The following is a 23,767-nucleotide window of genomic DNA, read 5'->3' on the forward strand; positions in this document are numbered from 1 at the left end:
TTTTTTAACGTTTATTTATTTTTGAAGGAGAGAGAGACAGAGCAGGAGCGGGGGAGGAACAGAGAGAGGGGGAGACACAGAATCCGAAGCAGGCTCCAGGCTCTGAGCTGTCAGCACAGAACCCGACGCGGGGCTCAAACTCACAAACCGTGTGATCATGACCTGAGCCAAAGTCAGACTCACTGAGCCACGCAGGCGCCCCAACACGGTACTTTTTAAGCAGACCAGAAGGCAAGGCAGGAAGTTGATCAGAGCGGCTGAATGATCAGAAAGTTCTCTGCCCCTGACGGAAGGTCACAGGCCGGAAGCATGGAAGGGCGGTGCGGGGGCGTAGGTGATCCCTTCCCCCGCCCCAGCGGGGCACGGGCTGGCGGACTCCCTGGGGGAAAGTTCCCTGTGCTTCCGTTGGAGACGTTGCTGAGACACCTCAGCCTCACAATGTGAACCCTTGAACCTTTTTTTTCCTTAAACTTGAGGACGTCTTTCACGTGCTGGGTGCATAACGCGGTGGAAACGAGCAGCCGACGCAGTCACCCTGGGTGCCCGAGCTGAGAAGGGGACCGGAAAATGGAAACGTCAAGTGTGTGTCTTCACAGGCTGCGGCGGGGCTTTGGGTGGCACTTCCCCCAGCCTCCACGTGCACGCCCTCCTCACTTCCTCTCCAGCGCCCCGTTTTCATGGGGCTCAGCGACTGGTGGCACCCTGGACCCAGCCAGGCTCACGTTTAAGCAGAAGAGGCACTGGGACCAGTGCAAGGGAAGTTCATGTGGTTGGGACCCAGCCTTCTCCACACACTGCACGTGGGCTGGTTTTCCTTTTGTTTTCTTCGTTTTAAGTTTATTTATTTTGAGAGAGAGAGAGCGCCCATGCAAGCAGGGGAGGGGCAGAGAGAGAGAGAGAGAGTCCCAGGCAGGCTCCACACATCAGCACAGAGCCCCACACGGAGCTCGAACTCACGAACCGTGAGATCATGGCCTGAGCCTAAACCAAGAGTCGCAGGCTCAACTGACTGAGCCTCCCCGGCGTCTTCCCCACCCCCCTTTTATTTTCTAACGCCACTAAGGAAAGGGAATGTGGAATTCAGAGATGTTTGGGAGGAAAAAGTCACTGGTTCCCACCTGGACTTTCCCAGCCCCGAGATGCTCGGACACCCCAGGCCTGTGTGTCTTTGAATGTTGACTGTGTTGCTGTCGCTGGGGGTGCCGTCGGGACTCTGTGCTCTGCCCAGCTCCGAGCTGCTTGAAGAGGGAGCAGTCAGCAGCCTGCCATCAGGGACTGGTCAGTTTTCTCTCTTGGCAAGATTGGCCTCAAAATTTGGTAGTCCCATCCCGTGCTTGGTGGCCTCAGGGTCAGGAGGCTCAGTCTGGTGTCCTGGGGCACACTAACGATGGAGAGGTGCCCAGCAGGCCCACCCCCCGCCCCCAAGCCTCTCAGATGTGCACAGACCAAGGGAGCTCCCGGCATAGCAGATGCTGGCACAGACTTTCCTTCCTTACCAACTGCAGTCGGGCATTTGTGAAACGTGGGTGCGTCAGACTTCAGTGAACCGAGTGTCCCAAAAGCATCAGGGAAGTTTTCTGTAAGTGATCCTTGCAAAAAAAAAAAATCGTGTTTTGAACTCTTCACAGTTTGCTCGCCTCTGCTACCTCCCTCGAGTCTCTCCTTTTGTCCATTTGGATTCTTGCACAGTTTCTGGATTTTTCCGAAAGGCCAGCCGTCCTGCACACACATTCTCGCTTGCAGGGGCTTGATTTGTGTGTGAAGACACGTGGCCCTGGGTTCTGGGCAGATTCTGCATGACCTTGAGAATGTAATTTCCAGACGACTGAGTCAGACTGGAAAAACTCAGCATGCTGGGGGCCTCTGCTACCTCTGGTTCATTCTGCGGGTTCCCACAGAACCACACCGGGGCCGTTTCCAGCTTCCTGTGTTTTCTGAAAATGCTTTTCCGTAGTCTTGCTCATCACAACAACCACAGAAGAAATGCCGTCCTATTCCTGCTTCCTAGAGGAGAAAACTGAGGCCCAGAGACATTAAATGACCTGCCCCAAGACACAGGAAATGAGAGGAGCCAAGACTCGAACCCCAAGCTTCTGGCACCAGGGCTGTGTTCTCTCCCCAGTGGACTCTCCCAGCCATTCATTCCCAAAGCAGGAGAGCCCTGCAAAGAGCCTGTGTCATTTGGCAACGGGCTCTCTGTCCTCTGCTGCTTGGCTCCCAGTCCCATCCTGCTTGCAGGGTACCGGGTCGTCCCTTGCTGGAGGGAGTCCCTGCCTCACCCATCCACCCTGACCTGTGCTTCTCGGTCCCCAGTGGTGTCATTCCCTCTGCTTGCCCCCAGGCCCTTGCGGCTGCCCGCTCCCTGGTGCCTGCAAAATGAGAGCAGCATATTCAGTCGGCATCCCAGGGAGCAGAAGTATCACATCTGCAGGTCAGGAGTTTTCTTTGCACGTAAAGAAGCTGAGCTAGGGAGGTAGGGTGTCGTGTACTGAGCTACTCACGGAATGACCTTGGCCTCGCAGCCTGAGCGCCCTCAGCATCCTCCCCTGTATGGGAGAGTGGGCTTAGCTGTACTCTCAGGGCGACACGTGACCCTTCTGGAGGGCAGCTAGCCCAGTGCTTTGCACACAGCAGGTGCTCAATAAGTGGACCGGTCCTGTTTTCTCAGGAGTGTCCTTGTCAGCATTACTGCGTATGAATTTCAGCTGTCATTAGGAGTCTGTCTCACTCGAATGCTGGAGTGAGGGGGTCTGGTGCTTATGTTGCTTTTTGCCTGCCAGGCATTTCGCTGGGCACTTTGGATGTGTCCTCAAACGTAATGCTGTCTGGGGTTTCTGCCCGTTTGCTTTTGGGAAGTGAAGCAGACTGTCACCTACTTGGGTGGCAAGAAAGTTTTGAGTGAACCAGCTGTAAGGGGTACAGCATTTTGTGGGTGCCACGTTCATTCCCACACGTGCTTTCCCTCCTGGAAGAATCCGCATTTCAAGCAGCATCGGATGTTGAAGAAACCACCAATTAAGGCAAGGTGGTGGGGGGTAGGGGTGCGCCTGGCCGGCTCAGTCAGGGCACGCGATGCTTGATCTCAAGGGTTGTGCGTTCGAGCCCCATGTGGGGTGCAGAGATTACTTAAATAAATACAACTTAGAAAAGAAAAGAAAAGTAAAGAAAAGAAAAGCAAGGTGGATTGAAAATACTTCCTGGGGTGAAATCGCTAGCCATTCGTATTCACAGTCTACTCTGCTGGCTGGCTTTCTAAAATAGAAATTATCTCAATCGAAAGGAACGTGGGTTTCCTTTTTCTTTCTCTCTTCTTTTCATCTGCCTGAAACAGTGACTCACGTGCCAAGGGTCCAAGTGTGGACATGTGCTAAGCATCTCCGCTCTGCTCTTTGGGAGCGTCTGCACCTGTCCTGGGGAGGTGTTAGTGAGACTAACTCGTGGTTAGTGGCGGGGGTGGGGGTGGGGTGGAGGGAGGGATTTACTGGGGAAGGAATAGAGAGTCTGTGCTGTAGCATCTTGGGGACACCCAGCATCCCTTGAGGAACCCCAGTGCCCTTCTCTGCAGGGTGGCCTGTCTCTCCGGTCCCTTCCGGCCGTACCAGAATACCACAGCTATGGTAGCACTTGGGGTTTTCACGGCATCACACACCCTGGATCTTCTGGCTCTTTTTGTTGTCCCTGGAACGCAAGGGTTGGATTGCAGGGAGAAGGGTATTGTTAGCGGAAAAGGGAGGGCGATCCCGTGTATTGTGCATTTGCGTGTGCATGCGTTATTTGTGCGTCGTGTCTTCACGTGTGTGTCTGTGTGAGTAGGTCTGCGTGTGCAAATGTGTTTGCACCTGGATGTACGTACAGAAGTGAAAAAGGGGAGGGGCCCCAACCGTTCCCTGGGATCCCTTGGATGCATTTCTCCTCAAAGGAGCTGCAGCTAGGAAGTTCGGATTTCGCCCCTGGCTGCTTCCCAGTTGCTGGGTCTGTTTGATTGACAGCCCTAGAGGGAGGCTCGGCTTGCCCAGCAAACCCTTCTGCACTCTTCCAGGGACCCGCCTTAGACAGGAGGGGCGTCCAGCCCCCGTGACGTTCATCCTAGCCAAGTCCCAAAAAGTGAGAGACGCTAAGTGATGCTGACTGGATTACAGAATGAGGTTTTTCTCCGCTGCCTCAGTAAAGATGAATAAAGCCGTAGTCAGGGGAGAGAAAACAGGTGTTGGGGGCGGCATGTACCTCTTGTGCACTGGTCAAGTACAGGGGGCTCGGGCTGGTGGAAAAAGATTGATGGGGCTTTTTCTGACAATACCGGCAGATATCCAGTCTCCCACTGCAAGGTAATTCTTCAAGTATTTCTTTCGCTCAGATTTTGATATGCATGTGGCCACACCAATGGAGGGGGGAGGGGAAGCTTAAGAAATTATTCATCATCTCGTATACCACATTTTCTGTAATTATTCACAACACAGATTTAATATCTACCCCTTATTGAATACTCACTGTGTCCCAGGCACTGGGCTAAGAATTTTACACGCAAGGGGCGCCCGGGTGGCTCAGTCGGTTGAGCATCTGAGCCGACTTCGGCTCAGGTCACGATCTCACGGTTTGTGAGTTCGAGCCCTGCGTGGGGCTCTGTGCTGACAGCTCAGAGCCTGGAGCCTGCTTCGGATTCTGTGTCTCCCTCTCTCTACCCCTCCCCCCACACACTCTGTCCTCTGTCTCTGTCTCCCCAAAATAAATAAATGTTCAAAAAAAAATTTTTTTTTAAAGAATTTTACACACAAAATAATTCTTATGTTCAGATGTTTAGGTTGTTGCCAGCTCTTTTTTCTAGTATAAATGTGCTTAGATGACTACCTTAGCATATAACTTTTTGCCTGATTTATGACATCCCTTGTGGAGTGGACTTCTCAGAGCACAGTTACTGGGCATGGAATTTTAAAAAAACACGCTTGGAACATGCTTCGTGCAGGTTTGCTTTAGAGCCAGGTTCTACTCCCACACAAAGGAGGAACGTGCCTGTGCCTACTTCTTCCTAAAGACTCTGAAAAATCAGTCCTTTGTCAAAGTAGAGGCATCAGCCAGCTGCCTAACCAGAAGTGCAGAGAGCTAAAAGGACTACCTAGTTTATTCTAGAGACTTAGAAGAAAGGACGTTGGGTCTTCTCCTGGGTGTCCATCCGATGCGAAGTTGGAAAGGAAAAACTCTGCCTTCATTCCCACGGAGTCGGGACGTTTTCAGGAGGGTTCTGGAGGCCCTCCTGGTGTATGACAGCTTTTATCTTTGCTCCTGCTTCTCTTCCACTGTTAACCTCCTTAGCATTGCACTCTCGAGTTTAGCTGTCTCTCGGAAGGAGATGGGAGGGGGTCTTCTCCTGAGGGTCAGGGCCACGCGTGGGCTCTGAGCGGGAGGAGAGCCGCTCCCTGGGGATTCCACTGCTGAGCCCTCCCCCCCGGCTCTCTCTGCCTGGCTCCATGTGGCATGTCCGAAGGCTTGGGTGGGGTGTCGCCTTTTAAAAACGGCGCCGATGCGGACAAACGGGAGAATCTATATTTGGAAACAAGCCTGTGTATACAGAGAAGTCAGGGGGGCCCGCCGGCCTTGGGTTTTCCCGTGAAAATCAAGTTTTCTTCCTCCAGACCAGGTTGAAGGGCATGGGCTCAGTTCCGCGCAAGCCAGCAGGTATGTTTTGGTTGCCTTCTGTGTCCTAGCCGTTGTCACTGGGGACAGGGTAGCAAACAGACCAAGCGCTGCCCGCACAGAGGTTACACATCTTCCCGTGGGGGATGCTGTCCGCTAAGGGGATGATGATGGCCCTGCAGAAAGCAGAGCAGGGGGAGGACCAAGAGTGATGGGGGCGGGGGGATGCTGGCCTCCTGGGGTCACGAGAGAAGGGCTCTCTGAAGATGTGCCAGCTGAGCGGAGAATGGAAGGAAGCGAGGGAGCGAGATGTGTGAATGTCTGGGGACATTCCCGGGGTGCATGTTGGAGGTGGAAACCACAGCAAGCACAAAACGGGAATGTGTTGGTGTGTTCCCGACAAAGAGGAGGCCGGTGGGCTGGGAGGGAACGAGTGACGGGGAGAGGGCCGAGGGGCCGAGGGACCGAGGGGCCGTGGTGTGGGGTTGTGTGGGAGGAGGGGCAGATCAAGGACTGCTCAGCAAGCCATGGTAAGGATTCGGGGCTTCTCTGTTCAGGGTGCCACCAAGCCATCGGAGGGTGGCTGGCAGGAGGGCAGTGTGATCTGATGTCTCACTTTTGTTTTTCCTTTTATGTTTGTTTATCAATTTTGAGAGAGAGAGAGAGAGAACTGGGGGAGGGACAGAGAGAGAGGGAGAGGGAGAATCCCAAGCAGGCTCTGCGCTGACAACGCGGAGCCCCAAACGGTTCAATCTCATGAACCGTGAGATCATGACCCAAATCAAAATCAACAGTCAGACGCTCAACCGACTGAGCCACCCAGGTGCCCCTGAGGTCCTGTTTTAAAACGTGGAGATCCAGGAGTGGCCCATTTGGTATCCTACGCTGTAGGGAGGCCAGGTGTCGTTTGCCATCACTCTGTCCCTTGGGAGTAGAGCTCTGGCCAGTAGAGTCCCGGGCAGCTCTCTGGCATCCTTCCCTCCCACAGGGCAAAGTAAGAGCTTTTAAAATAGGCTGTTTCCTTTTTTGGAATCTTGATCTCCAGGTGCCAATCACAGCCATCTCCTTTGGAAAGACACTCACCCCTTCAACTGGCACGAGTCTTTCTTTCTGCGTTCTTTCTTCAACAGGAAATGCAGGAGAGGTCCAACATGGCAGCCTGGCCTCGAGCAAAAGCCATCTGCTCCCTTTCCCCCCCATGCCAAGCCTTCTGCTGGATGGGAAATTAAGGGGAAAAAAACAAAATCAGGAACCACCTGCTGCAGCTCCCCAACGACACGGGCTGACCAGGAAACACGGAACAGACACTTCGTTAGGAGGCATTTTGTTTTTGTTTTGTTTTTTGTTTTGTTTCGACTCTTGAAAATGTAGATCCAAGTTAGTTAACATACAGTGTGATGATTTCAGGAGTAGAACTCAGTGATTCATCACTTCCGTATGATACCCGGTGCTCATCCCAACAAGTGCCCTCCTTAGTGCCCATCACCCATTCAGCCCATCCCCCCACCAACACCCCGCCAGCAACCCTCAGTTTGTTCTCTGTTTTTAACAGTCTCTTAGGGTTTGACTCCCTCTGTTTTTATCTTATTTTTGCTCCCCTTCCCCGATGTTCCTCTGTTGTGTTTCTTAAATTCCACATATGAGTGAAATCATACGGTATTTGTCTTTCTCTGACTGCCTTCTTTGGCTTAGCATAATACCCTCTAGTTCCATCCACGTTGTTGCAAATGGCAAGATTTCGTTCTTTTTCATCGCCGAGTAATATTCCGCATCTTCTTTGTCCATTCGTCAGTCGATGGACGTTTGGGCTTTTCCCATAATTTGACTGCTGTTGCTAAGGATGCATTTTAAACGTCTGTTGGCTTCTCTGCCTGTTTGACTTCCTTCTGGGGCTTTGTATTATCGATGATATCAGCAAAAGGGACTGAGAAACATTTCCCAGGATAACAGGAAGGCCCTTGCTTGACCAGTGCTCAGAAGAACTTGGTTTTCATTCAACCGGTGTCAGATGGTGGGACTACTTCTTAAGCTTTAACTGGAGTCTGAGCTTGACTTTCAAGATGCCTTTCTGCTTTAACATCTTACACCTCTAAGTAAGAATATAAGAAGAAATACAGCAGAGGTGACCGATCAAGCCACTCTTCTGGGCTTCCAGGAGAGAGATTCCTACAAGTGGTGGCCCAGGTCTGGATTCAGGGAAGGCTTCTCTGTGCCCCCCTTTAGGACATCCATATTCATTATTTTCAAGATATCAGAAGCTTCATGGCTTGAAGGATGGGATAAGAAAATAAAACTTCTTCCCTGCCGGGAGAATCGTCCCCAACAGCTTCATATGTAGCAAAAGGACCTTGTGTCATCAGCCACGCGTCACCCAGGCTGTGTGTCTTGCTTGGATTTTTGTGTGGCTGGCTTCCAAAAACGACAGGCCTAAGCCAGGTCTGGGGCTGAATACCTTTCTTCTTGCCTACGAGCTACCCAGGTTCTTCCAGGCAGAAGAGGATGGGAGCCCCAAGGCCTTCACCTTTAGAAAGCCCCTTTTCCCTCTTACCTTGTTTCCATCTTCTCAATGTGCCTGACACCTGCTGTGCAGTTAATTCATCCTTACATTGATGGAAGTGGCCCATGTTTTCTGGAATGTTCTTACTGACATGTTCTGGAATGTACTGACATGTTCTGGAATGTACTGACATGTTTCTGGAATGTTCTTACTGCGTGTGTGCTCTACACGGAGGGGTGGATTCAGCTCTTTCGACTTACTGGTTTCCCAGCAGGTCCCAGTGCAGGCCTGCGTTATTGTTTCAGTGATGATGTGGCAAGTGATGGCGTCACTCATGCTGTGGCTGAAAGAACCCATATTCTAGCAATGCTTTCCCTGCCATGTTTACGAGACGCTGTCCCCAGGCTCAGGGCTTGGTTGCTGCTTTGAGCCTGACATTGTTGTGGGTCTTTGTGCGTGACAGGCTGCGTGATCCAATAAGAAGCCCTCCGTGCTAGGTGATGCCCGTCTCTCGTAGCAGCACTGCTGGGTCAGTAAACAGTACTGGTACTTAGTGGTCTGTGGTCTAATTCTCCGCTTTTGCTCTTGGAGCTGACTTAAATCAGTGGGACCGTTCGGCAGTTGTCGGGTTCTTTTGGAACCTATTTCTAACTCAGCTTTTGAAAGGAGGTAAAGGCGGAGTACCCAAGCATGGATTACTGGAATACTCTAGGGCACGGAGAAACCTAGCACGGGCTTGTTAGGGAACTCATTGTCTTTCAAAGCGCAGTGTGTATAGTAGGTGCTTTATAAGGACGTTGACAAGTTGATTTAATCTGGTTCCTGGCGTGGATGACAATCGTGACCTGGGATGATGACGAGGGTAATGGGCGAGGTTTGAGAAGCCAGGGGCAGGGTCTGTGCTGGTTTCTTCCCTGGGCCCCCTTCATTCTACCAGCATGTCTTTCTTGAATCTGACCACTTGTCTTTGTCCCCACCGCCGTCACCCCAGCTCCCATTGCGGGTAGCCATGGCTGGATAACGCAGGTAAAATTCTTAGTGCAGAGCCTGCCATATGGTGAGTGCTCAATAGAGGATAGATATAAAATGTTGACTGTGGATAATCCGAGAAGCGTGATGCATCTATATGAACTTCCGTTTCCTGATTAAAACTGTTCTGAGACTCCCCTTCGGATAAAAATCAAGGGCCTACCAGGGCCAACAGCCCCACCCCCTGCCTGTAGACCCTAAATTCCATGAGGGCTGAGGACCCCGTCTGTCTTTTACGAGTGCCTGGCGCGTGGTTGGTGCTAGAAAAACACGGTCTGTGTCTGTTGAATGAATGGATAGAGAGCTGGATGCTGGTCATGATAACCACACAGATAATGATGGTAGCGATCAGGTAGGCAAATGGCCAGCATGTGCCGAGCCCTCAAGTGCGTGCTTTGTGTTCTTCGTGTCAAGTGGCCACTTCCACAGCTCGGAGCAGATATTCGTGTGATGAGAAAGTGAGCCATCCAGTGGGTCAGCTTGTCTGGCTATTGAATCCAGAACCACACAGGCTCTGGGCTGTTACTTGATGCTGTGTGGAGGTTAGGCCAAGCCCCCGTCAGATCCAGGACACGGACAGGTGCCTCGCCCTAAGGAAAGAATGAGGGGTGGGAAGGCATCGAGGTTGGCAGCTGCCTGCCCAGTGGCATCCACCTCCTGAGAACTAGGTTTTGTGCTCGGAGCTTGAGTGGCCAAGGCTAGGTGGGTGGAAGAGGTGGGGTGACTCAGAGATACCGCTTCTGTTTCCGTAAGGACAACTAACTCCCCCCTCTCGGAGGGAATGTCAGTGTTGAAGGGGCTCGATGGGTTGGAAGGGCAGGGCAAACTGGCTGGCCATGTGTTTTGTAGTCCAGCGTGTTCTAGAACTGTCCCATGAGGAGACCCGTCTGTCCAAGAGGGGAGGGGACCAACTTTAACCAGGACCTGAGAAGAGCTGGTCGTTCGGGTCTAGCTGCTGACGCATGTTTTAAGCGTGCTCACCAAAGAGGCCAACAGTGCTGGGGAGGGATCTGAAGGTAGGCAGTGCAGGGGGAAGAGGGAGTCCTTCCAGCAGAGAGCCTGCTCCTTCCCTGCCGCTGGGTGTTGTGGGACATCATCCCTGACACGCTTTCTCTTCAACGCAGACCTCTCCTCCCTGCTTGGGCGCTGTGGCCGCTGATCACCAGCAGCAGGAACAGCAGGCCAGTTCTGTTTCTGGCCGCTGCATCAGCTGGGGTTACGACAGCCTTTACTTCGAGTACCAGCCTCTTCTGACTGACGCCATATTTGACTGACGCCATATTCCTGGGAATCTCGGGCCTCCCCGACCCCCACCCAAGAAAATCTTGTTTAAAATTATGTTCTACTTACGTGATGTGTCTTTTGACTTCGACTGACTACCCTGATGCCTGCTGTCAACCCCTTTAGACGTTCAGGCCCATGATAATAACAACATTTATGAAGCGTATTACTACGCACTGTGCTGAAACGCTTCCACGGCAGCCCAATGATGTCAGCACTCTTTGTTGGTCTCCATTTTACAGATGGAGCCGTGGAGGCACCCAGAGGTCATGTGAGGGACCCAGGGCTACACGTCCAGCGAGTGGGGGGCGGGGGCCAGGAACTGAACCCACATAGAGTGACTCTCAGACCTGCCTGCTTCAGCCCCAAGCTAGGCAGCGTGCCCCGCCCGAGTGAGCCGTGATCACCGTGAGCTTTCTATTTAAGGCAAACAGCTCAGCTCTTGGCCTCTTGAGTCAGTCTTGTTCAGTCGATTGGGTCTGCAGTGGGGCTGGCTGACTCTGGGCCTCTCCGGATTCTTCTAGCACTCACAGATCTGCGTCACACAATCTGGCACTCCATCCAGCGGGACCGTACTGCCATCTCGAGTCATTTCCAAATATGCACATCTTTTCTTCCCTCCAGATTGCAAGATGCTAAGGAAAAGGGCCCATGGTTGATTTTTCTCCAGTTTCCCCACAGCACTTGGCATGTTATTGGGCACTTGGAAGTGGTTTAATGCCCTTTAGCCTGACTAGGGGACAGAGTAGCCTGCCTGGTAAGTAGCAGACTTCTGGAAATGGAGGAAGCTTGCATTGGGCTGTTATTAAAGCCCTTATCTGTAAAGGAGAGGAGAACATCATCTATAGACTCTTAGAACCAGACTTTTGGGAGAGTTGTCAGGGACATGGCGTTCTTATGCATTTTATATTGGCCTCTTTATATTGAGTGGTTTATTTTGTTATTTTTTTTAATGTTTATTTATTTTTTGAGAGAGAGAGAACATGAGTGGGGAGGGGCACAGAGATACGGGGACAGAAGATCCAAAGCAGGCTCTGTGCTGAGAGCAGAGAGCCTGATGTGGGGCCCAAACTCATGGACGTTGAGATCGTGACCTGGGCCGAAGTCGGACGCTTAACCGACTGAGCCCCCCAGGCACCCCTATATTGGGTGTTTTGTGCTGTGTAATTCCTGAGATGACTGCTGTTCTCAGGAATCTGTTCAAAAGACAGAACCAAATGAGCTCTGACATTGAATTTGGTTTGCTTGGCAGGGCTGTGGGGTCTGATCTGCCGGGTTGTTTCTGCTTTGCTGCTGTTGGTCGATTAGCCCACATGCTTGTTTGAGAAGGAGCGAGGGCTGCCCGACGAGCCGGGGAGAGGTAGCTGGTGCAGCCGTGGAGGGAAGGGACAGTACGTGCTTCAGTTTGTTTTGGTTTTTTTTTTTTCCCCCTCCTATTTTGGTCAAAGAATGCTCAGGCATTCTTTTCAGCTTGCTTCACCCTTGGCTCACCTTAGATGAGGAGAGGAAAGGAGCTAAATTATAGCCATCTGGGGGTACCCTGCCCTTCCGGACGGATGCCACAGCGGTTACCTTCCATTAGAAAGGGTTTTATTGGTTATTCTTGGATCCGACCTCTGTTGTGGATTATCTTTGGATGAGGAATGCATACTTACTGCCTGTCACGTATACCTCAGTGGCAGGGGCAAAAATGGAGGCCAGTGCCAGGCTGAACAGCCCGTGGTGAGTGGGTGACCTAACCCTCTGGCGGCAATCCCCGGGCAGATTTTTAAGACTCATAGGTCCCTTGCATTCCTTCCTCCTGCTACCCAAGAGGGCATGAAGGGGGCCAGGGCACCATGGGCAAATATATTCCACCGAGTTGTGCAGCCAGCAACCTTACAAAAAAGAGAACGTCACGGGGCGCCTGGGTGGCTCAGTCGGGTAAGCGTCTGACTTCGGCTCAGGTCACGATCTCGCGGTCCGTGGGTTCGAGCCCTGCATCGGGCTCTGTGCTGACAGCTCGGAGCCTGGAGCCCGCTTCGGATTCTGGGTCGCCCTCGCTCTCTGCCCCTCCCCCGCGCTCTTTCTCTCTCTCTCTCTCGCTCTCTCTCTCTCAAAAATAAATAAACGTTAAAAAAAATTCTAAATAAAAAAAAAAGAGAATGTCACATCAAAGTGGCACTTAATGTTGGGTGCAGACATTCCAGGGGAACATGTCGAGAAAGGCTACCTCCATGACAGAGCCAAGGGGGTAGGCCCACCTGGTGCTCTGACACAACTTCTTTCACAGGTGACCTCTCTCTGGGCTTCTTGTGTGCACACTGGATGCCGCTGCCATCGCTGGAAAGACCGAACGGGGGGCCCAGCAAAGAGCGAGCGTGCTTGTTGTCGTGGCAACCCTGGCCTAGTCCTCAGACAGCGTCCCTGTGGGGCTTCTCAGGTGAGGGCCTAGCAACTGGCTCTGCTCAGAGGAGCCCCCCTGCAGAAGAGCACGTTGTCACCAGGCACATGCCTCAGAGGAAGGAGGGGGCTGGTGGCACCGAGCTGTGCGAGCCCAGGAGGGAAGGCAAGAGGAAAGGGGGGGGCGGGGGGAGGCGGGCAGGAAGCAGACATGTTCTTGCTGATTTCTGCAGCCCAGGCTGATTCCCTCACCATCCGAGACCAACGAGCGTGTGGAGGGGCGGATGCTGAAAGCACTTGAAATATTTTAGGGCCGATATCCCCACCCGGATGTGACGCTGGCCCCGCTTTGACACTGGTGCATGCTGGGTGGGCATCAGCTCTGCTGAGAATAAGGGACAACCTTGGCATGTATCAGTCTGTGTGGGCGGCCCTCCCGAGAGACCGCAGACTGGGGGTGGTGCTTAAACGGCAGAGTTCGTGCGCTCACGGCTCTGGAGGCTGGAAGCCCAAGGTCAAGGTGTCGGCAGGGCTGGTTTCTCCTGAGGCTTCTCCCTTCTTGGCTTGTAAACGGCCAGGTTCTCCCTGTGCCCTCCCGGGGTCTTCCCTCCTTGTGTGTCTGTGTCCTAATCTCTTTCTCTTACAAGGACACCAGTCATAGTGGGTTAGGGCCCCAGTGACTCCCTTTACCTTAATTACCTCTTTAAAAGAACCTTCTCGGGGCGCCTGGGTGGCTCAGTCGGTTAAGCGTCCGACTTCAGCTCGGGTCACGATCTCGCGGTCCGTGGGTTCAAGCCCCACGTCGGGCTCTGGGCTGAGGGCTCAGAGCCTGGAGCCTGCTTCCGATTCTGTGTCTCCCTCTCTCTCTGCCCCTCCCCCGTTCATGCTCTGTCTCTCTCTGTCTCAAAAATAAATAAAATGTTAAAAAAAAAAATTTTAAAAAGAACCTTCTCTCCAGGGGTGCCTGGGTGGCTCAGTCGGTTGAGCGTCTGACTTCAGCTCAGGTCATGATCTCGCGGTTCATGAGTTCGAGCCCCACATCGGGCTCTGTGCTGACAGCTCAGAGCCTGCTTTGGCTTCTCTGTCTCCCTCTCTCTCTCTGCCCCTCCCCCGCTCATGCTCTCTCAAAAATAATAAACATAAAACAATATATATATAAAGACCTTATCTCCAAATATCACATTCTGAGGTCCTGGGCTTAGCAACACAAAACATGAATTTTGGGGGATACGATTTAGCCCATAACACTTGGGCACTGATGGTAATGGTCAGGGTGGCCTTACTCTCTATTGGAATGGCTTTTGACACTTTGTGAGCACCATGTCCTCTGCAGCAGCTCTAAAGTGGCGACTGGTATTTCCCTCATCTCATGGACAAGGAAACGGAGGCACAGGGAACGGAAGGTCTTTGACTCCAACAGCTAGAACACTGAGACTGGTCAGCCTGACTCCGAAGCCGTGTTCAGGGTCCACGCAGAGGCGAAGGCCTCCCCCACTTTTCTCACTGGAGGTGATGTCACCGGAGAGGTTGGGGAAAGGCCTAGTCCCAGCTCATCAAAGAGAAGGAGATACTGGGGTACTCTTTTATGCTCATGCCTAGTGCCCCTCACAGTCTGCGACAACAGGCCTTCCCCTGTGGGAAGGAGATCGTCCAGGCGATACTATATCATTGCGTGTGAGCAGGCCGCGAGTCACGACCGCATGCGGACGGCCAGCTGATGTCTGTGTGGGTCCTCTCTGGGTAATAGAGGAGGCAGGCCCTACAGCCCTGGGTTTGATCCGGTCAGGGCTGGAGCCTGCTGTTTTCACAGCTGTTTTCTCTGATCCAAGGTCTTACTTTACCTGGAGCCTTCCTTCTGCTGGCCCCTTCTTCCCTTCCCTCCTTCCCTTCCCTCCTTCCCTCCCTCCCTCCCTCCCTCCCTCCCTCCCTCCCTCCCTTCCTTCCTTCCCTCCTTCCCTCCTTCCCTCCTTCCCTTCCTCCCTTCCTTCCTTCCCTCCTTCCCTTCCTCCCTTCCCTCCTTCCCTTCCTCCCTTCCCTCCTTCCCTTCCTCCCTTCCTCCCTTCCTTCCTTCCTCCCTCCCTCCCTCCCTCCCCTCTCCTCCCCTCCCCTCCCCTTTCCTTCCTTCCTCCCTCCCTCCCTTCTTCCTTCCTTCCCTCCCTCCCTCCCTTCCTCCCTCCCTTCTTCCTTCCCTCCCTCCCTCCTCTCCTCTCCTCCCTTCCTTCCCTCCCTCCCTCCCTCCTTCCCTCCTTCCCTCCTTCCCTTCCTTCCTTCCTCCCTTCCTTCCTTCCTTCCCTTCCTTCCCTCCTTTCCTTCCTTCCTTCCTTCCTTCCTTCCTTCCTTCCTTCCTTCCTTCCTTCCCTTCCCTTCCCTTCCCTTCCCTTCCCTTCCCTCCCCTCCCCTCCCCTCCCCTCCCCTCCCCTCCCCTTCCCTTTTCTTCCTTCCTCCCTCCCTCCCTCCCTCCCTCCCTTCTTTCCTTCCTTCTCTCCCTTCCTCCCTTCCTTCTTCCTTCCTTCCTTCCTTCCCTCCATCCCTCTTCCCTCCCTCCCTCCTCTCCTCCCTTCCTTCCCTTCCTTCCCTTCCTTTCCTTCCTTTCCTTCCTTCCTTCCTTCCTTCCTTCCTTCCTTCCTTCCTTCTTTCCTTCTTTCCTTCTTTCCTTCTGCCAGTGCTGTGAGACAGTGACAGCAAGCTTACAGGACTGCAGACACACTCAGCTGTTTGTAGGGCCCTGGGCTCTTCCTGTGGGAGAGCTCAAGGCTTCCCCAGGCGGTGATGTAGGAGGTCCCGGTCACTTTGAAAGCATTGCCCACTGTCTCCTGGCACTTAAACTGCTCTGCTTTGTGAATAATTACTTGGCCTTAGTTCCCTGAGGCAGAGGGTGGGAGTGGCGTTTGGGGTAGGCAAGGCTTTGGTTCTTTCTCCTATGCTCTCCTTCTTCCTTCTTTCTCTTCTTTGATCCCAAGTGCCCAGACCTCCATTGGCCTGTCCAGGGAGTCCCCTGACACTAATTCTGAGCTTCCCAATTGGTTCCCACTTTTCTCCTGCCAGCATGTTAGGTGACTCCCATCCTTCTTCCCACACTTCATTGTTGCCTTCTGGATTCACCGGGTGCCAGGTAGACGTTCCCTTCTTTTTTTTTTTTTTTTTTTGTCTTTTAAACTTTTTTTAATGTTTATTTATTTTTGAGAGAGACAGAGACAGAATGTGAGTGGGTTAGGGGCAGAGAGAGAGGGAGCCACAGAAGCAGAAGCAGGCTCCAGGCTCTGAGCTGTCAGCACAGAGCCCGACGTGGGGCTCGAACTCACAAGCTGTGAGATCATGACCTGGGGCAAAGTCGGAGGCTCAACCGACTGAGCCACTCAGGTGCCCCGATGTTCCCTTCTTCAGAGGTCAGAAAATCTATCCGGACACGGGGTGAGCCAGCCGCACTGTGAGAGCCCGGGCCCTGGGCTCCCAGAACAGAGTTCTCTTATCTCAGCTGAAGGCATCTCTCCAGAGTGCCAAGGAAAGCACCATCAAATCACTTAGGGTTTGGGGCTTTGTATCCCTGTGTTATCTGCCTTTCTGATATCCCTTACCTCAGTTGGCCTTGGACGTTGGCCCCGCCTTCAGAATCCTGCCAGGCTGGAAATCTGTATTATCTCGGAAAGTCAGCAGATGCTGCTTCATTCTGCTTCTTTTCTGTCTGTTGACTTAAATGATGAAATCCTCTTTATTAAAGATCGTGCGGGGTGTGCTCCCGTCTTCCTCCCCGTGTGTGTGTGTGTGTCAAGAGATAACTCGGTTACAGTCACCTAACTTCCTGATCGATTCTTGACAGGTGGTGGGATTTCAAGTTTCATTTCCCTTTTCAGATTTTTCTGCATTTCTTAATTAAAAAAAAAAAAAAAGAAGAAAAGAAAGGAACATGGATCCTTTTCTTCCGAGAACCATAAAGTCATTCCAAAATAAATGAATATGTAAGGGAGCAAATGTATCAGCCCCTCTGTTCCCTTTCCAGAGCTGTCTTTGCCAGGTGAGTGTGGGGTACTGCTGGCCAGGAAAGCGTTGAGGGGCAGAGGGCCTGGGGACTGTGCTGACAGCAGATTGTCTCCTGTTTATTAAACCTCTTGTTTGCTCGTGGCTGGATTTTATTTCAACCCACTGGCCTACTTTCTTTTGGGTCCTAAGTCGTCCACCTGAGCTCCCTTACACGGCTGCTTTATCTTTCCTCCCTGTCAGGTCATGTGGCGGAGTGGGGGGGGGGGGGCAGGTGGAGAGGTCTTCATAGGCCAGTATAAATTTTTACCAGAATAACAGCCACCAGTAGAAAAAGCACTTTCTCGTCACCATTAATGCTGCTTTGTGTTTGTTTTTTTAAGGCAAAATGTGCCCTTTATCAAACTTCCACTTTAAACCGCAGGGAGGAACAAGGGGGAGCTTTTGCCTCACTGTCCAAGATAAGGTACTTGCTACATTGTGCAGAAAATTTAATTAGGCAAAGCGACACAATTGGAACTGGGTCCTGCCCTGAGCGGGAAAGGAAATTAACCTCTGCCTACCACAGCTGGGCCCAAGGTCACGTTCAATTGTGTTCTGATCAGGCGGCTATTTCCGGAGCTAGAGAGAGAATGTGTCCGTTCATAAACACTCTCCACATGGGGGACAAACGCCACTTTGAAGGGCTCTTGGCCACTCTCTTCTGCAGTGGTCAGTAGGGAAGGGCGCATTTCTCACATACCTTTGCCAGATGGCGGTTTTCCTGGGAGTAAAGCCAAGCATTCCCATCCTTTGGGAGGTGACCCAGGAAGAGATACTCTGCAAACTGTCCAACTGTCGCTCTTTGGTTGGGCAATCTTGGCGAGTCCGTTGGGCGCATGTGAGGAGGGAGGCAGTTGGGGCTGGAGTCGCCCTATTTATTTCCTCACTGTCGACGTTAGACAGAGGGTTTGTGTTTGCACTCCTCTCCTGATGAAATGGAGTGACTCAGGAAAAACCATCTGACTAAATAAACCCTGTTGTAATAGCTGCTCCCCCGAGCCCCATCTCATCTTAATTTCCCCTAAAGTTTGCTACATAGAACTTCATAGCTTCGCAGAAGGTGTTTATACAAAACCCGGTCTCTGCGTCCAAGAAGGTTTTGATTCCAAGATAAGCCCTTTGGACTTGGCCGTCTTGGACCATTTTTTCAGCCGTCGTAACCGAACGGTTCAAAGGCATTCCCAAGGGACATGACAGAGGGCTTTGTTTTTCATGTGATCTTTATCCCAAGTGTCTAAGTTGATCTGGCCAAGAGGTCCTGCTCTGTATCCAGCCATGGAGGAGGAGACATCATATAGCAAAAGGAGGCGGTGAGGAAGACGGCACTCTGCAGCCCGGGAGCACATAGAGCGGTTGGGGATGTGAGGTTGTTCATCAGCCGGAGGCTGGCTCTCCACAATGAAAGCCACATCGTAGGTGTATTAGTCAAGGTTCTCCAGAGAAGCAGAGCCAGAGCCAATAGGAGAGATAGAGATAGAGAGGGGGCAGAGAAAAAGAGAGAGAGAAAGAGTGGGAGGTGTCACAGATGCTGTAATTACACAATCCCTTGTCTCTCTCCCACTGACCGTGGGCAAGCCTGCGTCTTCTTACACATCACCATCTCTAGCACGGGTCCTGGTGAATTACAGGGTTAGCACAGACCCCTGGCTACCCCTCCCCTTCCCCTAATCAGTTCTTGTCTCCCTCTCTAGGAGCGGAACCGTTAGCTTTTAGCCGGACCCATGGTTGCCGGGAAGAAAAGAATTGGGTCACATGGTTAGGGAGGCTGAGAAGTCCCAAGATCTGCAGTCAGCAGGGTGGAAGCCCAGTAGAGCAAATGGCACAGTTCCAGTCCAAGTGGGAAAGCCTGGGGACCAGGAAAGCCAGTGGTGTGAGTTCTAGTCCAAAGCTGGCATGTTTGAGACCCGAAAAAGAGCCAGTATTTCAGTTCAAGTCCAAAGGCAGGGAAAGACTTAGTCCTTTTGTTTTTATTTATTTTTTTTTATATTTTTTTAATGTTTTATTTATTTTTGAGACAGAGACAGAGCATGAACGGGGGAGGGTCAGAGAGAGAGGGAGGCACAGAATCTGAAACAGGCTCCAGGCTCTGAGCTGTCAGCACAGAGCCTGACGCGGGGCTTGAACTCATGGACCGCGAGATCATGACCTGAGCTGAAGTCGGCCACTCAACCGACTGAGCCACCCAGGCGCCCCAGTCCTTTTGTTTTTATTCAGGTCTTCAACTGATTATATGAGGCCCACCCTTACCGGGGAACACTATCTGCTTTACTCAGTCTACCAATTCAGATGTTGATCTCATCCAGAAGCACTCTCCCAGATCCACCCAGAGTAATGTTTGAGTAGATGTCTGGGTACTCTGGTGCATTCAGGTTGACCTACAAAATAACCATCACAGTGGAATTATTATTTCTCGTATGGGTGTTCTCCTTTCTCCTCTTCAACAAATAAGTCCTCAGCATACAATTTCAGCTACTGTAACCCGGATCCGAAATAATTATTTCTGCCCCACATGACAGTCCCTCTGAAAGCCATCTGGCAGCTCCATGTTATCTAGGATCCAGGGGTCTCTGTCTTGTTGCTCTGCTATCCCTAGGGTGTTGTCCTCGCCAACGTGGCCTAACGTGGGATCCACACAGCAAGATGGGAAATGTTGAATGGCACCATGGGAAATCTACACATCACACTTCTACTCATACCCTATTGGCTGGGACCTAGTCATATGGCTATACTTAACAGCAAAGGATACTGGGAAATGTAGTTTTATTCTTGCCCACCACGTGCAGAGCTAACAACAAATGGTTCTGTCACTGCATCCTTGGGGGTGGGGAGGGACAGCTCAGGGTCTCCACTACTCTTATGATTTGCCACTAGGCACTGGAAATAAAGTGATGCTTACGATGCAGTCCTGCCAGTGGTCAGTGGGAGATAGATAAAGTACTCATTACCACGTTATGTAATTAATGGGTAAACACAGTCAACCAAGCTGGAACAGGACTGTCAAAGAAGGCTGTCCAGTGAATTACAACAGTAAATCATTTTAAAGGACAGCTGTATTAGACCCAGTGGGTGGAGAGCCATTTCCCTAAATCCCAGTTTCAACTGAACCTATATTTTCTTTTCTTTGGCAGTCAAACTGAATTCAGAAATTGAGGCTCAGATCTTTGTATTTAGGTCAAGTAAGGAGACCCAAAATATTCATGGAAGCATGAATTAAAAACAAGTAGGATTGGGGCATCCGGGTGGCTCAGTTGGTTAAGTGTCTGACTTCGGCTCAGGTCATGATCCCACAGTTCGTGGGTTCAAGCTCCACATCGGGCTCTGTGCTGACAGCTCGGAGCCCGGAGCCTGCTTCGGATTCTGTGTCTCCCTCTCTCTCTGCCCCTTCCCCACTCATGCTCTGTCTCTTTCTCTCTCTCTCTCAAAAATAAAATAAAAACATAAAAAATAATAATAAATTAAACATTAAAAAACAATAATAAAAACTAAATAAATACGCATTGAAAAAAAAGTAGCATTCCTTCCCTTTTCTGTCTCTCTTCTTTCTTCCTTCCCCTCTCATCCATTTAGTCTAGGATTAAGGCGTTCTATGGCCCTGGCAGGAATGCAGGTATCCTTTCTGAGCCTTGTTCCCCTTTATGTGTGGAGCCCTTATAGTCTTGGACAAGAGATCCTTCAGAGGGTTTCAGGATGAGGGCTGGGGGCAGGACTGGAGGTACAGGGAGCTGTTATGTAACATGGTAAACAGACAACCATTGGGCGTTTCATTTTCCATTAGCCAGAGAGGCATTTTATTTCCACTAGAAATGGGAGCAGACGTGAAAGCAATTAGTGTTAGTGGGTTTACAGTGACATCCCTGGAGCCAGCAAAATCCTGGAGCCAGATGTCTGTGCTTTACTGGTTCCTTGTTCAGAGAACATTCGTGAGTTTTTTCCACCCCTGCCCATCCCACCTCCTGCCAAAAAGGCCCAAAATATCACAGTTGGGAGAACATAATATTCCTTGAATAGCAGGAGCAGAAGGCCTGTTCTTGGGAGCTCGAGAAGGCTGCCTCAGAAGCTGGAGAGGCGAAGTCAGGAAGGGCAGGAAACATCCCCGCACCGGCAACTCCCTGGCCTGGGGACCTTGAGAACCATTGATGAGTTGGGGCCAGGACTTGAGGCAGCGATAAATATTAGGGATGGTGGTCTATCAACCCCACCTTCTATTCCGTTCTGTTTACTTCTTTTTCGACCTGCCCTACCTCACCCCCAGCACGCATGGCATACAAAGGATAGAAGTGGAAACAGCAGCAGAAATAGAAGCCCTGGATATCCTCCCCTCCCCCTCTGCCCTGGAATAACGTGGTCTCAGTTTCGCTCGTCGTAAGTGTCGACGTGACCATGGCCGCCACCAGGACCACCAAAGCCCCAGAATCTGCCACTTCAGTACTTTCCAACGTAGATATTCTCTTCCTGCACAAGACCCTCCTCCCCTTAAGGTCTTAATACTGCATGATTTATTGTTGGTTGTATCTCTCTGCCCAGTTCGGGAGCCCAGGGGCTACACGGAGCTATTGAGCCCTTGAAATGTAGCCATTCCAAACTGAGATGTAAGTAAGTATAAAACACACGCCAGATTTCAAGGACGTAGGTGGGAAGAAGGTAAAGCATCTCAAACTTTTATACTGATTACATGCTGATAATATGCTGGATGCAGTAGACTACAAAAGGTGTTATCAAAATCCATGGTTTCTTTTTACATTTTTCATGTGGCTGCTAGAAACTTCAAAATCACACATGTGGCTTGCATTTCTTGTTACGTTTCTACTGGGGCAATGCTGGTCTATGTTATCCTTTCAACTAGTTTAGAACTTCATATTGTACATTAGTAAAGATATCTAAACACATATTCAGGGGCACCTGGGCGACTCAGTCTGTTGGACGTCCGACTCTCGATTTCGGCTCAGGTCAAGATCTCAGGGTCTTGGGATCAAGCCCTCCGTTGGGCTCTGTGTTGGGTGTGGATCCTGCTTGATATTCTGTCTCTCCCTTTCCCTCTGCCCCTCCCCTGTGTGCACACGCTCTCATGCGCTCTCTCTCTTAAAAAAATTGTTTTAATAAAAAAAAAACTTTAAGTAAATTAAATAAAATTAAATAAAAATAAAAAGACTTTTAAAAGAAGAGAGGCTCTTCACACTTTGTAGGAAGAAGGTTGGTTAACGAACAGAGATGTGCTAGTGTTTGACACAGAGCTGAGAAATGTAATCCCCTTCAGGAACCAGGTAATGATACAAATAAGTGGGGTGGGCTCGAGGTTAGATGATAGGGAATGGTGGAGCGTGTGGTTCACTGAGGTGAAGTAACCCATGTAAAAGCATCTACATTTAAAAATTTATTTTTTTTATTTTTTTTATTTTTTATTTTTTTAAATTTTTTTTTTTCAACGTTTTTTATTTATTTTTTTTGGGACAGAGAGAGACAGAGCATGAACGGGGGAGGGGCAGAGAGAGAGGGAGACACAGAATCGGAAACAGGCTCCAGGCTCCGAGCCATCAGCCCAGAGCCTGACGCGGGGCTCGAACTCACGGACCGCGAGATCGTGACCTGGCTGAAGTCGGACACTTAACCGACTGCGCCACCCAGGCGCCCTTACATTAAAAAATTTTTAAAACACCGGGTGCTCCACAAGCAACGTCTTCAGGCGGAATTCAACCCAGAGGATTCCTGTGTGCCACTCTTGGGACCTTTAAAATTTTTTTCTTAAATGTTAATTTATTTTTGAGAGAGAGAGAGAGACAGTGTGTGAGCGGGGCAGGAGCAGAGAGAGAGAGGGAGACCCAGAATCCGAAGCAGGCTCCAGGCTCTGAGCTGTCCGCACAGAGCCCGACGCGGGGCTCGAACTCACGAAACCGTGAGATCAGGACCTGAGCCGAAGTCAGACGCTTAACCGACTGAGCCACCCAAGTGTCCCTTGGGGCCTTTAAAACTCGAAAGCTGCTCTGTGCTATAGATCTCCTGAAAATGACCTCTTGCAGACAGTTCAAACCGAGCTTTGTAAATTGGAAGTTCTTTTTTTAAATCTTGAAATGACATGATTTTAACCCTGGCACCCAAGTCCACTTATAGCTTTACTCTGTAGCTTACATGTTCTTGTACTGAGAACGTGCCCAACAGTTAGCTGGCGTTGAGTTCATATTCTGGGAGCTGTCAGGAGAGCGGTGCCTGGTATAGTTCTTCTAACAGCGCCGTGATGATGATCGTATCTTTGTTCCCTTTGAGGCTCAGGGAAATCAGGCCACCCACTTGGCCACAGCAAGAAAATGGCAGAAATGAGGTTCAAGCCCACGTATTTCAGATGCTACTGTCAAAATCTGCCATTGCAAGGTCTCAAGGTTTGACTCCTGTGTTTCCTTCTGAAAGTTTTATATTTTTAGCTCCTACGTTTAGGTCTTTGATCCATTTTGAGTTAATTTGTGCATAGGGTACAAGCTAAACACCCAGCTTCTTTGCATGTGGATATATGGTGGTCTCAGGATTACTTGAAAAAACGATTCTTTCCCCATTGAATGGCCTTAAGCATCCCTGTTGAGAATCAATTAACCATACATGTGCAGGTTTATTTCTGAATTCCCAGTTCTGTGCCGTTGATCGATTTGCCCATGGTTATGCCATTACCACAGCATCTTGATTACTATAGCCTTGTAGTAAGTTTGACATCGTGAATTACAAGTCTTCCAGCTTTGTTCTTGTTGAAGAATGTTTCTACTGTTCGGGGAGCCTGGGTGGCTCAGTCAGTTGAGCATCTGACTCTTCTTTTCGGCTCAGGTCGTGATCCTAGGGTTGTGGGATAGAGCCCATGTCAGGCTCCACGCATGGCATGGAGATTCTCTGTCTTCCTCTACCCCTCCTCTGCTCACACACACACACTCTCTCTCTCTAAGATAAAAAAATAAA

At 50.9% G+C, this 23,767-nt stretch overlaps 1 protein-coding gene and 1 long non-coding RNA gene across 10 annotated transcripts in view; one reads left to right on the plus strand and one right to left on the minus strand.

Moving 5' to 3' along the window:
• GFOD1 (Gfo/Idh/MocA-like oxidoreductase domain containing 1) overlaps window positions 1-23,767 on the plus strand; it is a 113,859-nt gene that overhangs the window by 56,970 nt on the left and 33,122 nt on the right. Inside the window, exons 1-2 of one of the 8 annotated variants that reach the window (XM_058732973.1) lie at window positions 3,742-4,325; window positions 12,708-12,857. The exons of 3 other annotated variants lie outside the window; for them this stretch is intronic. In XM_058732973.1, the coding sequence (XP_058588956.1) occupies window positions 12,743-12,857 (115 nt within the window). In that variant the 5' untranslated portion in view covers window positions 3,742-4,325; window positions 12,708-12,742. Of the gene's footprint in view, window positions 1-3,741; window positions 4,326-4,774; window positions 5,671-12,707; window positions 12,858-23,767 lie in introns of those variants that run through there. 4 more of the 8 variants (XM_058732972.1, XM_058732970.1, XM_058732975.1 and 1 more) reach the window with 4 other exon arrangements.
• Window positions 15,996-17,733, minus strand: LOC131513774 (uncharacterized). 2 transcript variants are annotated; one of them, XR_009262779.1, is made up of 3 exons: window positions 17,535-17,733; window positions 16,393-16,506; window positions 15,996-16,259 (listed from the first exon to the last, which is right to left on the minus strand). It is a non-coding gene; the product is annotated as an uncharacterized LOC131513774 (long non-coding RNA). The 2 variants fall into 2 exon arrangements; XR_009262778.1 differs by having other exon boundaries at window positions 15,996-16,302.

This window comes from Neofelis nebulosa, chromosome 6 (genome assembly GCF_028018385.1).
Source record: "Neofelis nebulosa isolate mNeoNeb1 chromosome 6, mNeoNeb1.pri, whole genome shotgun sequence".
NCBI lineage: Eukaryota > Metazoa > Chordata > Mammalia > Carnivora > Felidae > Neofelis > Neofelis nebulosa.